Genomic DNA, 15,708 nt, shown 5'->3' with positions numbered 1-15,708 from the left:
ATCTCAAGCCACTTTACAGTTCACCAGATCATACAGTCAAATTGATTCAAAGTTTTCTAGCTAAGGAAAACCAGTTGATTGCATCAACTAGAAGGCAATCCCTCACACTAAGCATGCTTGTAGCGATGGTGGAGAGGAAAAACTCCCTTTTAACAGGAAAAAACCTCCAGTAGAACCAGGCTCAGTGTGAGCGGCCATCTGCCAAGTAGACTTAAGCAAACATGCATCCATACATTATCGTAACCACTTATTCCCTAATATGGTCGCTAGTTGGACTGAAGCCTATCCCAGTAGTCAATGGGCGAGAGGCGGGGTACACCATGGATGGTCTGCCAGGCCATCACAGAGAGTCACAAAAACAAACAACCATGCAAACCCACAAATACTCCTAAGGGCAATTTGGAATGTCCAATCAACCTAATACAGGTTTTTGGACTGCGGCAGGAAGCCAGATAACCTGGAGAGAATCCCCGCAGACAGGGAGAATATGCAAACTCCACACAGAAAGGTCCTGGTTCCCCCAGGGATAAAATTTCATGGAGTTTTAAATGCTTTTTTTGTTTACACAAGAATATTGCTAGGGTGCAATTTCTCCAAAAAGAGTAAATATTAATGCCATTAAATATGTCTGCATTGAATCTATGTTGCATCTTGTTCATAACCTTGGAGCCACTGATAAAGCACTGCCTCTGGTCTTTAAAAGTTCATAAGACCTTTATCAAACAATGACATCACGCCATCTTGGACTGAATGACAAAGAAACAAGTGTATTTATAGCGTAAAATTTAAATACAATTGTCTAATATCCCCAAGCCTTTTATGGCTGAACTTTCAGTTAGCGTGCTCATCAACACAGAAGACTCACTGTCTGTCAAAGGCCCATGAAAAGTCCTTGTCATCAAGAGTCAGTGGCATGCAAAACAGCTCAAGTTGGTCAGGGAGATGTTTCTCAAACACTTCCCCGTACTCTCAGTTTCTCTGAAATCATGTCCTAATGATGACCCAAGGCCCACTTTTAATCACTCTTTGCATTGCCCTTTTTAACAATCATTCCACTTTGCTGCACAATTTTAACAGGGGAGTCATGAGATCCGGTGAAATTCTTTGTAAACACAATAATTTGCATTGGTGTTCATTTTTTTTTTCTTTTGAATAGTTTTGGATGAAATCATGCATAATTTCAACTGTCCCTTAAATGACTTTCCCCTAATTTTCTGTATAATACAAATTAAGTTTATTTCTACAACATCTGTTACCAAGTATGATGAAAGAAAAGTTCAGGCTTCACACATAAACCCTTGGAAGAAAAAAGAAAGGGCACTCATTCCCTCTGTTACAAGGCCTTACCAGATCTGTAGTCGAGGAGAAAGCAAAGCAAAATTAGTCCAGAAATAACAATGAATGACAAGTAGATACATACATTTCTTGACAAAAGTAAACTTACATTTCATCCATCATCTTTTTTCTGCGCTCAGATTTGCCAGTTCAGGGCCACTGATAAAGGCTAGATAGAGGTGGTGTACACTCTAGTTAAATGACCTTGTACACATTTTATTGCCATTCTAAAATATACTTTCTAAAGTGATGTCCTGGGTCACTTAGTTCCATAGAATACTTTACTAGTCTGTTATTGTGAATTGATTAGTTTTGATAATAATAAACACAAATTTGCATAATATTAGCTGTTTTTAAAATGATTTATTTTCACAGTAATGTCTATATAAAAAGAGAAATTGGTGTTAGCATATGAAGTAAGAGGGAGATTTTTCATTAGTCAGATATAAAGATAAGTGCCTCAGCCTTGTTTTGTCATCTTTACTATTTAGGTTTACATTTTTAACCAAGAAAGTAAGTAGACATTTTCAAAACTGGAATGATCAGCATTGGACAGGATAATTATCGCAAACAAATAAATAACCAAGACAACGAGATTCTCCCTAAATAATTCAAAATAGATTGGGCTAATTATCTCCATGGACAAACAGATCTCCAAAGATCTCCAAAGACAAGCAGATCTAAATGATATAAAGTAATAAATAAAATCAAGTAAATCCAATCATAGATAGGTTCACATTTAGTTACCTGCAGTTATCCTTGTTTAATTTACAATCCAGTCAATTTCAATTTATTGAAAATGATTACTTTTACAGATGACTAACATTTATATTACCAGTCTGTTAGTAGCTAGGCATTTTAATTTATAACTTGACATGATAATGTATCTGGTCTTTAGCTCGCAGATATAAATATTACTTTGATTAAAAGTAACCATTCCTTCCTCATTCTAATTGGTCAGACACACAGAAACCATAAAAATGTTGACTTAGAATAGAATTTAACTTTATGTCATTACACTGTCACAAGTGCAAAGCAATGAAATTCATTCTCTGCATTTAACCCATCCCCTTGGGGAGCAGTGGGCTGCCATTGTGCGGCGCCTGGGGAGCAGTGTGGGGTTAAGGGTCTTGCACAGGGACCCAGAGTGGCAGTCTGTGGGAGTGGGACTTGAACTCAGAACCCCTGGGATCCAAGCAGAATGCCCTAACCACTAGGCCACCACTCCTCTCATCCCCCTCAGAGACTTCATCTCTCTGTCATCTTTACATTGCTATTTTATCACGTCAAACAATGATTAGCATATTTAAAGTGAGGGAAAATTTTTTTTTTAATTATATTTAGTGTTATGATGAAACTTACTTTGTTTTTACTGGATAATACTGAAATAAAAACAAATATTTGCAAAAATGATGCTAATCGGCATATCTAACTATCACTTTGGCAACAAGTCACTGACTTTGCAGTAAACGCTCCTCCTAAACACAATTTTAGAGACAGAAAAAAAATTGTTTTAAACAGAAGAATCATTCTAACAAATATAAAGCATTGTAATGCTTTGATGGTCTTAGGTGTGGACCAAACACAATAAGTAGACACTGTGGTAAAAGCCCCTCATTGCTAATGCTACTCTTTATTATCTTGTGTTGCATATTGAATTTTATATTAGATCCATATATGCTTATGAAAAAAATCATTATTTAGCATAATGCATTTTCTTAAAGGGACACTGTGGAACTTTTGGCCACTAGGAGCGCTATCTTTTAACTCAACGCTCGTAGCGTTGATAGTTTCAAGCATATATTGAGCTGAGGAATCATTTAAAATAACTAATATGTGTCAACTCTTTAGGTTACAAATTCCAAGGTGTGCTTTTATTAAATGTGATTAAGACTTTTATACTGAGGTCCAAAAGTAGGTTTCTACTGAATGCAATGATGTTTGATTAATCTAAATGTGAATAATAAAGTAGTAGTTTTAAATACAGGATAAAATATCTTGAGTCCACATAGGAGGAGAATGAGGGGCAGCCAAACAGAAATTTGTCATTTGACAGTCTAATAAGTTAGCTTCAAACATTTCTTAGTGGCTCTAATATTACCATGAGTGTGCAGCTGCTGCTGAGAGTCCATCTGTATGTGTTTAGAGATAATGTTAAGAAGATCAATTATCTTTTTTTTAAACCATCAAGAATAATTCTTATTTTTACTGACCTTGTGAGAGAAGACTAAAACTGAAGCAATCGATCGTTATCCTCTGAAGATATTGTAATTTGGAGTGAAAAACAAATGGAAACAAAGCCAGATGAACAGCTGTATTGAGATAAACTGTCACCCCATATGCTGAGGAAAAACAATCTCTGCACATTATGGAGGCTGAAGATGTAAAAAAAATGCTTAATCAACTAACATTGATATTACTTCTGGCAATTAGGAGCATGCTGGTAATGATATGAGTTTTCAGCTGTAAATAATTATGCTGCCTGCGGGCCATGCTTTAATTCTCGCTGTATCTATAAACAATAATCATACCAACAGCGGCAGGGCTAAAAGTTGCAGATTTGTGATTTGCAGAGAAGAGGTTGAGGAACAGCTTATTAGAGCCCTGTGGTGATGCCAGTAGTCAGGGTCACCTTTGGGTGCTCTCTCATCTGAACACCTCCAAGCTAATGCAGAGTTCAATTGATCAACCTGGATTTGTCAATGTAAAACACACATATGCATACACAGGTGCTCACAAAACCCTCGACATAATACATGTTTGAAACACATATTGTTGTGCATGTCAAGATTCATTTATATTTGATGATTTATTAATTATGAAGTATAAATGTAAGTATATAGAGACTTTTAACAAAACACAAAACAGTCATTTTATCATTTGTTTTTGTTTTTTAATAGTGGAATGTTTAATAAAAGTCTTTACAATGTTGATGTACCAGTGATTGTATATATATATATATATATATATATGGACTTAGATGAAGTGCATAATTAAAGAAACAGATGAAAGCCAACAGGGCCTGAGATTAATTACCTAGATGTCAATATCCTCATCAATATCCGATTTAGCAATGACACATGGCCCAATGAAGGCTATTGATCTTCTCCAAGTTTACAGCGTTAATAGGTTGAGGCCAAGAGTTAGTCACAGAACTGATGGCATAAAACTTTGAGGATTGTAGAATGTCGTCCCCATAGTCACACCACAATAATCAGGTGGTGCAGAAACATGGGAATCCATTTATTGCTATGGCCACCACTGCTGAACTTACTCAGCTTTGCTAGAATTCCCATCCTGAAACTGATAATTAAAAATGACCCCAAAGGATCGTTCTCTCCAAAAAAGACTCAATCTAGATTAATGGTGGTGGAATGGCCAACATAGGTTAGTCCCTTTATGATAATGATTATAATGATGATAATGAACGCTTGGATGAAGGATGAACAATCCCCTGTCCTGGAGTTGAATCCCTATACAGGTTAATTAGGTAAGATAACATCATTAGCCACCCTCATGCCTTCACTGGAAATTAATTGGATAAGATAGAGATTTAGGTTTCTGTCTGAATCACATAAGTGATCAACGACAGCTTTGGCACAAATTGCAAGGTCCAAATCAGTTAAAATCTTATTTAGATTACATTAAACTAGCTTATTGAAAAAAAAAAAAAAGTATCCCAATGATTTGTTAATAAATGTGCTGCGAGGGCCCTTCAGGATGCAACGATGAGATTAAAATGTGCATTAATGATGTATTGTTGTGGCTTGTTCAGTCCTGATTGCTTTCAGTTTAGTTTGATAATCAGAAGAGATTGTGACATGGGTCACTAATCAAAAGCTAAGCAGTCTGATATATAAAAGGAAAAAAAATCCATAGTTCTTTGTCAATACAGCACCTTTCAATAGTGTCTACCCACTAATTGTTTGTTTCTCTAGAGCCCATAGAAATAATTCATGATTTTAATAATTTCTTACTAAGAAACAAAACATTTTCAACTCTGACACCCAAAATAATTCCCTTGCCCTTGATTGGCTTTAAATTTCCAGTTAGATGGCCTCAGAGGTTTGTTAGACAACATTTAAACACCAAGAAACACACAAGGAAGGTCAACGATGAAATAGTTAAGAAGTATAAAGTAATGTTAAACACCGTGACAATTTCCAAAATGTTAAATACATTAAAGAGCACCAATTGATGTACCATCTTTAATGAGTCTGGTTTCACTATACAAACATATAGATATATACATCATACAAAAAAAGATAAAAAAACAAACAAACAAAAAAACAAAAAAAACAGAGATACAGTACAGATGAGAGAGGAGATACAGAAACTCAAGCTTAGGTGAGAGAATCTGCTGACAAAATAACTAGTCAGTCCTTCCACAAATTTTGCTTATATGGCAGGAAGCAAAGGAATCACAGAAAGAAAACCATAAAAAATCTCACTCCTAGTTTGCCATAAACATTGTTGCTAAGACACGTGTAGAATTAAATTATTTTGGTTAATATGGAAAATGCTTTATGACACAATTTATTTCCTGAAAGATGGAGCTTGTAACAAAAGCTTTCTTACATTATTTAGTTGTGGTCCATCTAATGAAATAATTTAAAATACATAAAGGTTTGTAGATTTCACATAATATAATATAGAAGGGTTCAAGATATATGTGAATACATTTGCAATGCACTGTCATAAGAACAATCTCTCTTCCTTGGTTGAAAAGGCCACCAATGGCCTGATGGCTTTGAAGTCATAAATAAGGCAGTGAGAATGTTTGTTTTAAGGGAACAGGTAGCTACTTTTTTAAATTATTATTATTTTATTTTTTTTGAGGGGACATTGGTATTATTAGTGCAAGGCCAATCCACTGGGTATTCTTTAACTATTCCTCACAGCAGCCACAGAGCTTGGCTGCCTATGGCCTGGAAATATGTTTGCGTGTATTTCCCCATAAATAATGCATGGTACTACTTCTGTGTAAACTGTCATGCTACATAATAGATGTTAAAATGGCAGTTTATGCAGTTTAACTTTAGTTTTGGGAAGTTCATTATAATGGAGATGACAAAACAATCAGTTATACCTCCAGTGTCTGTGTTCCAGTGAAACACTAAATAAACATCTGGTTAAAGAAGAAGCATCCTGCCACAGTTCCTATGAATAATTCACGATTACAAAGAACAGAAATATTATTTCAGTAATGCCATCTGGTAGGGTAAAGTTGATCTTAACAACTAAAATGTTGCTGCTAAAGCTTTTTTGTTGTTGTTGTTTTGTTTATCGTCAAATGGTTATTCTCAAAATAAGAAATCAAATGAAACTAATTTCCAGTCCTTCCCATTCAAATTTACTACCATATATATCTGTGCACAATAAATTCAAGACTTTTTTGTGCACTCGTATTTCTGTCAGTGAGAGTGAATGGGAGGAGGTCATCTGACACCATGTGTGTTGTGTGTCGTTAAGGAAACACCCCACTGTTGGCCTGACACTGAAGAGAAGCGTGAAAGTGGACTTATGACTTCATAAGGTAATGTTCTGATTAATCCAAAAAGATATTTGTATACAGTAAGCAATATAATTTACTGTTCTTTTTTCTTTCACTCTAAGCTGTTTTTTTTTTATTAAGTGTGATCAAAGTACATACTTTGGAAAGAAGCAGTTTAAGAAAAGCATCATGCAAGTTTCAGCTTAAAATACTTAAATGAATCATCTTAATGATACATAAATCAAACACAACATAGATTTTTAATGGTTAACGTGAGTGCTGTTCATTTCTATTTATTCTAAAATTTAGAGTTGAATCTGTTTTAGAACAAAACTGTAATCCTTAAAATGTGTAATTGGGTTGTTAATGTATGTAAACTGTTACTGTATGTAATGTATGGAAACTGCTGTGGAAGTAGGAAATGCAACCCTTCATGTCTGAACCCTGATGCAAGGTGGATTAGCTGCTGTTGTGCCTAAAGAATAGGCCTGTGTCCACTGGCCAATATTGCAACTATTGAATTACATCCCTAAACAATGTGTGCAAAAAAGAAAAAAATGAATGTCAAGTAAGGATTTCAGATCACACTATGTGATTAAAAAACAGGAAGTCTTTCGTCTGTAGCTGGAAAGATCCTTTTTTGGATTAGGGTGGATTAAGTTAATCTCAAAACCTGACAGCAGATACTCTTGTACACATATAGATTTTGCAATCAAAAAATGGTGTGTTATAAACAAAGGTCTGCTGAAAGTCATTGAGTGGAAATTCTAGAAGGAAATACATTTTAAGATGTAAAATTCAAAACAGCAATTAACTGAATAAAGGGTCAGATTGTTAAACTCTTAGCAGAGCTCTTTTGTTTCAGATCTGTGGAAACCTGCAGAAAAAACAAAAAACATGTACAGGTCAAAAAGAAATGCACTGGCAGAAAACTCTGTATGTATAATTTAGTTAGACACACATTTAATAATTCAGCACTTCACTGAACTCATACATGTTAATCTGCCTATCTGATCCTAACTCAGCTTTAGCGAGTGCTTAATTCTCAGGTTTTTTCAACATGGTTGTTGTGTTCGCATATGGCTTTTGACAGAAAACATGAACCTTTAACACAAAAGCGGATCAGTCATTTATATGGTTAAGAACAGTGTTGGCAAACTCTCTGTTTAAAGCGTCAGGGTTTGGCAGGAGGCATGCAGTTTTTACAATTAAAAGACCACTCACAGCATCACAATTTTACAACCTGTGTAAAACATTTACACATGCAAAGGCACACTCGACTCTTTAAACAGCCAAGAAAAAACAGTTAGGCAAATCAAAAGCAGGAATGTAAAGGTGTCCAATTTAATATAATACATATGTATAGGAAATGTTACAAAGCACCTCTGTATTTTAATGTATTATCCCTCTTCTGGTGATAAGTGCCATTGGATACAAATAGAGACAGCTGGAAGTATGGCTAAGGAGTTTTATACTCCACATTTGTTTACATAATCAGCTTTTTTTTCAGGCCATGATAAGGCTGCATGGATATCCTGTGGTCTTTGCCTGGTTAATGTGAACGGACCGCACACTGGCTCTGCTTTCACTGAGTTATTACGTCGAGTGTAATTTGAAACAATTACAAAAACACTAGCCCACTTGTTACAACACTCATTTTCCCCTCACATATACAAACCACGGATTCAATAGCTTTACATGTTTTTCAATCACACCCAGTGGAGCAGTGTTCAGTGTGAAAAAGTGTAGCATTTCATCCTAGCTCGCATGGTATGGGATAATCTTTCACATTTTGCCCGGGGTTTGTTTTGCTATTTCAGCAGAAACTTGCACGAGCCATGTGAATTACCACAGGAAAAGATGATAAAAACACCAATGATATTGTATCAGATGTAAATGAACAAACAATTTGAATAATCAGGGCAAATAATTTGTTATCTCCGAAAATAAAGGCAGTTTATTATCCTTTCTTCTCAAAGATGTATTGAGGAGATAATAGTTTTAAACATGCAAGCAGGATAGAGATAATGTAAGACTGCTTGGAAGGAGCTACTTTGCTCTGCACATGAAGTTTCTGATAATACAGAAGGGAAAATAGGTATTGAAACATAATTTTTCAATAAATAAAATTATATAAGGCTGATGGAATTATGGAATGTTAGTAAAACCTGAAAATGGCGAAATCGGTAAAAAGAAATATTCATGCGGTAATCATAAGATCTATATGTTGCGGAAAAACCACTCACATACATTGATCCTATATATTAGCCACATGCTCTAGATCCCCGGATCAAATCTTGGAGGTTCCGTAAGACTGATGTATTTCTAAAAGGCTAAGTATTGAACTGATTTCAGATGACTTACTTGGCTTTCTAGCAGCTTTATTTTCCTTTTTTCTGAAGCCAACCAGTCTGTCATTGACTGTGTTTCTTTTTTTATAAACCTCAGTAATTCAACAAAGAACCCCAAACTTTGTGGGGTGATGTGCGGTGTTGTTTCTCTTCTTGTCATGACATTTCTATTGACATCTAAAAGAGTTTTGGTGTCATCTGAGCAATTTTATTCCTCAGCATTTCTTTATATTCTGCTACTAGTTTCAAAGACAGATATTTATGCCTTTTCTTTATCAGTAAAGATTTGTGCAGCATACCATGTGGCCATTGGTCTTAAAGAATTGTGAATGATTTTATTAGGAAAACTTTACATGCGATCTGTAGCTATCCCAACGGCTACCAAAAGGCCAGTTGTGCAACTTGAACTTTAGAAAACTCCATTGCTTCCTCTCTGTGCCAGGAGCACCTGATAGGGCCGGTTTATGGTGATATAATGTGCTCTCCCCCTTTCAGAATATGGCTTCAATTATGCTCATTGTAACCAAATCTATAAGCCTTTATAGGAAGAAATAAAAATCAGAAGTGATCTTTGAGTGAGCATTTTGCTACAACTCGTTATGAAATGCTTCTTCTGCTATACGCCAGTAATAAAAAACTTTCCTGAGGCCTGTTGCAACCTATACTAAATATTTTTATTAAGATGTTTTCTAAATACCTAAAGGCAACAACTGGTTTGTCTCTTTTTATCCCCTTTCTTCATATGTTAAAGAAATGCTGTCTGTAACACTCCACTTAAGATAATTTTTGGACATGTCTGTTCTGATCTTTTGTATGTGTTTATAATTTTGCTTTAGCTTTGGCAAAGTTAATGAAAACATGTTTTCATTGACATATATATGGAAAATATAAAATAAAAATATAGCATAAAGAAAAAAATAAGTAACACCTTTGCAATTTTAATGACAATACAAACACAAACTTTATAAGAAAAAGTCGTATTTAATTTAAGTATTTTACTCAGGTTCATAGTTTATATACAATTGTTTCTTTGGCTTATTTTATTTTAATGAAATTATTACTCTCATTTTGAAACACTCTCATTTTGCTGTTGCAGAGAGATCCAAGCAAGTCAGTATTGAACTTTGGTCATTTGTGGAGATGGACACCTTTGGCAATGTGAGTGCATTTTCAGCTCTTTTCCTTATAATAATATAGCTGAACTCGAGGAGGCCATACCTCATACCTCAGACTCTCCCTCTCTCTAAAGGTGCTGGTGCAGCCTGACCATTGACATTTAACATTCCTTTGCGCTGCCTCTGCATTCTCAATGGGAAATTGAGGAGTGCAGAGGCCAGTGCCCAGTTCTCAGGGGCAAAAACAAAAAGGCCCTTGAAAATCCCAAAGAGTTCCCATGATCCAAAGAAAGACCTTCATCCGACCTGTGTTAGATTTCTATTCCATGGATTAGGGCACACAAAAAAGAACATATTTAGCTGATTTAGTTTGTTCCTAGACCTCGATTCTAGACAAGGCAATGTGTTTTACTGGCTGGCATTAAATTATATGGCATGGTAATTTGGCTAAAATAAAGAATCACTGAAGCTCTCTCTGCCAACAAAGCTTTCATAGCCTTTACTGAAATAAAGTCACTGCAAAGGCTTGTAGTGACATTTAATGGTGGAAAGTTTTCAAAGTCATTTTTCAAGGTTTTCCCACTAACATACATAATCTGTTAGCATCAAAGGAGCACACATGCATAAATAATTGACTAATTCACTTAAAGGGGGCCAGCGTAGATTAATTAAGCTTGAATACTAATTATGTTTTTCTGTCTACACCAACTGACGCAGTTGTTGTTTAGAAGAAACCGTTTGGTGGGTCACAATTACCGTGCTCATATAAGTCTGCTCTATAAATTAAGAAGCTTTCACATTTTAATGGCAGAGCTGGCTTTGTCTTTGAAAGGAAATGCTAACCTTATCTTTAGTAACATTAATCAGGAGGGCTTTGTAGCGGTTTTAACTGTTCTTATGACATTTTATTGATACTTCTTTTTGTTATTGTGACAGCAAAAAAAGACTTATCCCAAATATTAAACATAACCATCCTTTAGGCCTTCCTAGTTTGTTTCAAGCTTTTTTTCAAGTTGTGTCTGTTCCTTGTATGCTTTTTAGTATGTTTAAAAAGTTTAATTTATGTGGGGAAAAAGCAACACATCTGTCATGTATTTCACTTCAGTGCAAGAAGATGTTTGAAATTCTTTCATATACCATATAGGCCTACATTATGACAGCCTTAAAAAAAATATCTCAAATTAAAGACAGAGACAAAACATATGCATGGACAGAAATGTCAAGGTTTTGAAAACTTCTATCACTCCCAGGACCCTCACGCCCCTCAACTCCTATACGGCTAGTATTCGGAGCTTTTTTTCTGGAAATGGTAGCTCTAAGTGTCCTAGGGAGGACGAGCTCCTGCTGTCGACTCTCCCCTGGCAAGCAGCATGTGCAGGGACAGAGGAAGACAGCTCAAAGCTGGAGCCTTGTTTACAGCTGTGCGCGGAAGAAAACAGGCAGACGTAAATGAGGGTTGACGGTTTCATGAAGCACAATTGGTTGATGGCAGATTCAATGTGACTGGGCTGAACTGGGCGATGATCCGTACAGTATGCAAAATTCACTTTCTAGCTGGTCTGTGCCCACCAGCCCCTAGCAGCAAGCGGTCTTCCCCAAGCCCTTCTAGCTATGCCTTTGAATACAACAAGAACTGAACAAGGCATTGTTGTGCTCTATTCCTTTTGACAACTATCACATTTAAAAAGGAAAGAAAGGGAAATAAGTTAGGAATTCCTTTTGACACCACGATTAATGATTTTTTCTTTTTGTTGAATACAAAACATCAATTATTGGTGAGAAATAAGGAGGTGATTAAAGTTGTAAATATACCCCATATACGCATAACACACTCTTAATCAAACATAAATTGTAATAGAGCAAGAACTCTTGACTTGCATTGGGAACATGTAGAACTGAGCGAAACAGGTGCTTTGGACCCACCGTTTCATTCCTGGAAATGCAGCATATGTTTTACACCCATCCATCCATACATCCATTTTCCGTAACGCTTATCCCTGCTGTGGTCGTGAGGGGTGCTGGTCCGTATCTTCAGATGTCACCAGTCTATCTCAAGGCAACACAGAGACAAACAGGACAAACAACCATTTAAACAGACACTCAGAGCTAAGGAGAATTTAGAAAAGCCAGTTTACCTAACATTCATGTTTTTGGACTGTGGGAGGAAGCTGGAGTACCTGGAGAGAACCCATGCATGCTCAGGGAGAACATGCAAACTCCATGCAAAAAGACCCTGTGCTGGGAATCAAACCCGGAACCTTCCTGTGGGAAGGCAGCAGTACTACCCACTGTGACACTGAGCAGCTCCGTTTTACACCCAGGTAGAACATATAAAGCAACACTTCCTGCATGATCAGAGGATTTTTAGAGTCCCAAGTAGTTCCTCTTGCAATAGCTTTAAAGACAGTAAGGCTAAGGCGTACATGTGTTGTTTTAGCTTTGCAATAATCGCCGCTTTAAGTTTCTTAGTTTTGAAGAATACCAAGAATACTTTTTAAGTAGATAAGTAAATTCCAAACAGTTATCTGCGTAGGCTTTTACAGGATCTTAATTTTCCATAAGGTTCCAAAATATCCAAATCCAGCAATCTTCAATGACAGTTCTAATATTATAAAGAAAACAATCATCTTAACGTGAAAATAATAAAGGCTTCCCATTATTTGAAGAAGATTTCTCTCTCTCTCTTCAAGCGGCAGCCTGAGCAACTAGTCACTATGTCAATGTTGACAAAACACTTTTCAAACACTGACTGACACTGGAAATAGCAAACCTTCTATTTGACCATCCACGTCAAAGTGTGTTAGTTGCATTTAGGTTTCTTGCTTTTTCTGATCATGAAAGATAAGATTTATTGGGTTTTGACTGGCTGATCACAAGTCTAATTAAGTCAAAATACACATTTGTTTATTCCGGTGACTGGAAAATGTCTTTGTAAAATTCTGATAAAAATAATCAGCTAAGGAAAGAGTAAAGTAAAGAATAGAACATAGGGAGAAAGTCATAACTAATGCCAAATTTGTCGCTCATCTTTGGTACGACACAGTATGTACAAGTCACAGAAGATGATTGGTACCCAGTCGAAAAGAAAATGGTTTTTAAATAAGTTACAATTAGATAAGCATTAATCTCAGTGGTATAAATGAATGTCTTGCTGTAGGGCTTGTCGAATGTAAAAACAGATTTACAAAACCCCTCTTTCCAGATTGGTCTGGAAGTCATCCTCTGCTATTTTAATTGCTCTGTCATTTAAAACTAAAAAAAAGCCCCCACCCCCAACAACAGTCTGCCCCTTGATTTTGCCTTTGAAATTAAATATTGTATACAAATACATGCTGTTCATGGGTATGAGCACCGTTCATCACTGGAATCTGCATAAAATAATGCTTAAAGAGCTCCATACGCTTTAAGCAACAGAACTCTTTCATATGGTGCATTCACATGTAAACATATCAGTAACACAAAAACACAGCTACTTAGGTCCTCTCCTTTTGCTTTTGCATTGTTCTTCTGCTCCACGGAAATGAGAGAAATGTTCCAATGTGCCTTGTTTCACATGTTCGTGATTTCAAAGAAACCCTGTGCTTCCTTTTGGATATTATTTTTGTCTATTTTAGACAAATGAAGACCACCTACAATGTTACTTTAAAGTTAGCATGGATGCACAGATATTTGAAGATAATTCGTGCAAATGCTGCTTGCTTCTCTTACGTTTTTTTTTTCTTGCTGGAATCCAAGTTTAAGAGCCTTGAGGTTGATATAAGGTGTAGAAAAGAAAAGTGCAAACTGTGTCTGTGCACCAAGCTTGTGTACTCTGAAAAAATGCACAATTTTCCAGCTGATAGTGGTGTTGCCTGTTCATTTTAGAAATGTGAAGGAAGTATTTTAATGTGACCTTCATTACACATTCATGTCAACTTTTCTTATCTATTTATGATTAAATTCTTTTCCACTCCTGTTGTTCAATTAGTGCTTGACCCCTTTAGCGGCGATGTAAATTAAATGACATTTCAGTGTCGTCCCATATTTAAAATACTGCGTTAGTTGCGGATCATAAATGATGATCTTCATTCTGCAGCTAATTTATTCATTTAACAATTTCCCTCCAGAAGTTACAGCAGAAGGCTCTGCAGCAACCTAAGCAGAAGAAATCCAAGTCGGCTGAATTTCTGATGGGTAAGTCCTGCTTGATGAGTTATTGCTCATAATTTGTGTAAGGATTAATTAACTAATTACAGACAAATGGCTTTGGGCTAAATTTTGCTCTTGCTTGTCAGGGCGCAATTTGTAATTATTTTAATCATTTCTTCTTCTCCTCTTTTTTTATCCTCCTCCTGCAAGATTCTGATTTAATTTTAACCTAATTGTGTTTTAGAACCATTTGAGAAGGATGCACTTGAAAATTTTAGGGGTATTGAAATAACCATTAGAATTTCCCTTTAAAATGAATATTTCTAATATTTAAGAAAATATTGTTTTCTGTGGTGAGTCATTGACCTACACCTGATGTTTTTGGCCTATGTGTCAGTGCCTTTCAATTTAGCCTTCTGCTTATTTTATCAGGGAGCGAGGAGAGAGGTGCTGTTGTGGGCATAGAAAATCTTTCCTTCAATGGAGAAGGAACCAACGCGCTTTCCAATTCTACGAGTTGGCTCGGGAGAAAAATGCGAGGTGACAGGCCAGATAGCACCCTTGCAGCTCACCAAAAGAAATTGGAGCTGCAAGCCCCTGCCAGAGAAAGAGGTGAAGCTTCATTCTTCATTAGCCTCAAATCTGTTGACAGTAGATGTGTTCCTGATCTAACCTTTCTCTCGCTTCCTCCTTCTTTCTCTCCTGCTTTCTCTCAATTCGAGGGGCCCTTGGTCCTGGCATTCCAAAGCAAGCATGTCCAAACAAGCGCGGTCTTATAAGTTCTTCTTCCGCTGGAGATCGCTCTACTGTAGTGGGTGTTCTATCTCTATCTAGAAGTACCCTCGACACAATCAGCCTTGACTCCCACTCTCGGCTACATGCCTTGTGGTGGGCTGGAGTCATAGGAGAGTGCATTTACATATGCTACTATGTTACCAAGCCGATCCGCTGTCTGTGTGGTGTACTCACAACACCCCCGAAACACGGCTTTAGGCCAATCAGGCATACGAATATGCCCCCTTATAATTCAGTATGTCAGGGAGAACTCTTGAGGAATGGGATGGTAAATTAGAATGCGTTCAAGGTTGCAAGCGTGCCAGTTTTCTCAGGGATGAGTCACATTTTTGATTTTTGATTTAATGTGGCTTATTTTGCTCTGGCACAGAATGGTTACTAATTATTTTACACTTATCGTCATCATTATTAATGCAGTGAAAATAGAATCACATTTCAACCATAAGAGTCTCACACAGAGAAAAGGTGCAATTAGAAGTTTCGTTCAATT

The 15,708-nt window shown here is 36.4% G+C and overlaps 1 protein-coding gene across 1 annotated transcript in view; it reads left to right on the top strand.

Annotated features, from left to right (window-relative positions):
• ofcc1 (orofacial cleft 1 candidate 1) overlaps nt 1-15,708 on the top strand; it is a 160,072-nt gene that overhangs the window by 43,485 nt on the left and 100,879 nt on the right. Inside the window, exons 2-5 of the mRNA XM_015389464.1 lie at nt 6,808-6,871; nt 10,277-10,338; nt 14,402-14,468; nt 14,856-15,035. Coding sequence (XP_015244950.1) covers nt 10,321-10,338; nt 14,402-14,468; nt 14,856-15,035 — 265 coding nt within the window. The 5' untranslated portion in view covers nt 6,808-6,871; nt 10,277-10,320. The remainder of the gene's footprint in view (nt 1-6,807; nt 6,872-10,276; nt 10,339-14,401; nt 14,469-14,855; nt 15,036-15,708) is intronic.

Source organism: Cyprinodon variegatus, unplaced genomic scaffold (genome assembly GCF_000732505.1).
Source record: "Cyprinodon variegatus isolate N-32 unplaced genomic scaffold, C_variegatus-1.0 Scaffold20, whole genome shotgun sequence".
Taxonomy (NCBI): domain Eukaryota; kingdom Metazoa; phylum Chordata; class Actinopteri; order Cyprinodontiformes; family Cyprinodontidae; genus Cyprinodon; species Cyprinodon variegatus.
Note: the sequence above shows the minus strand (reverse complement) of the source record. Positions and strands in the feature narration are given on the sequence as shown.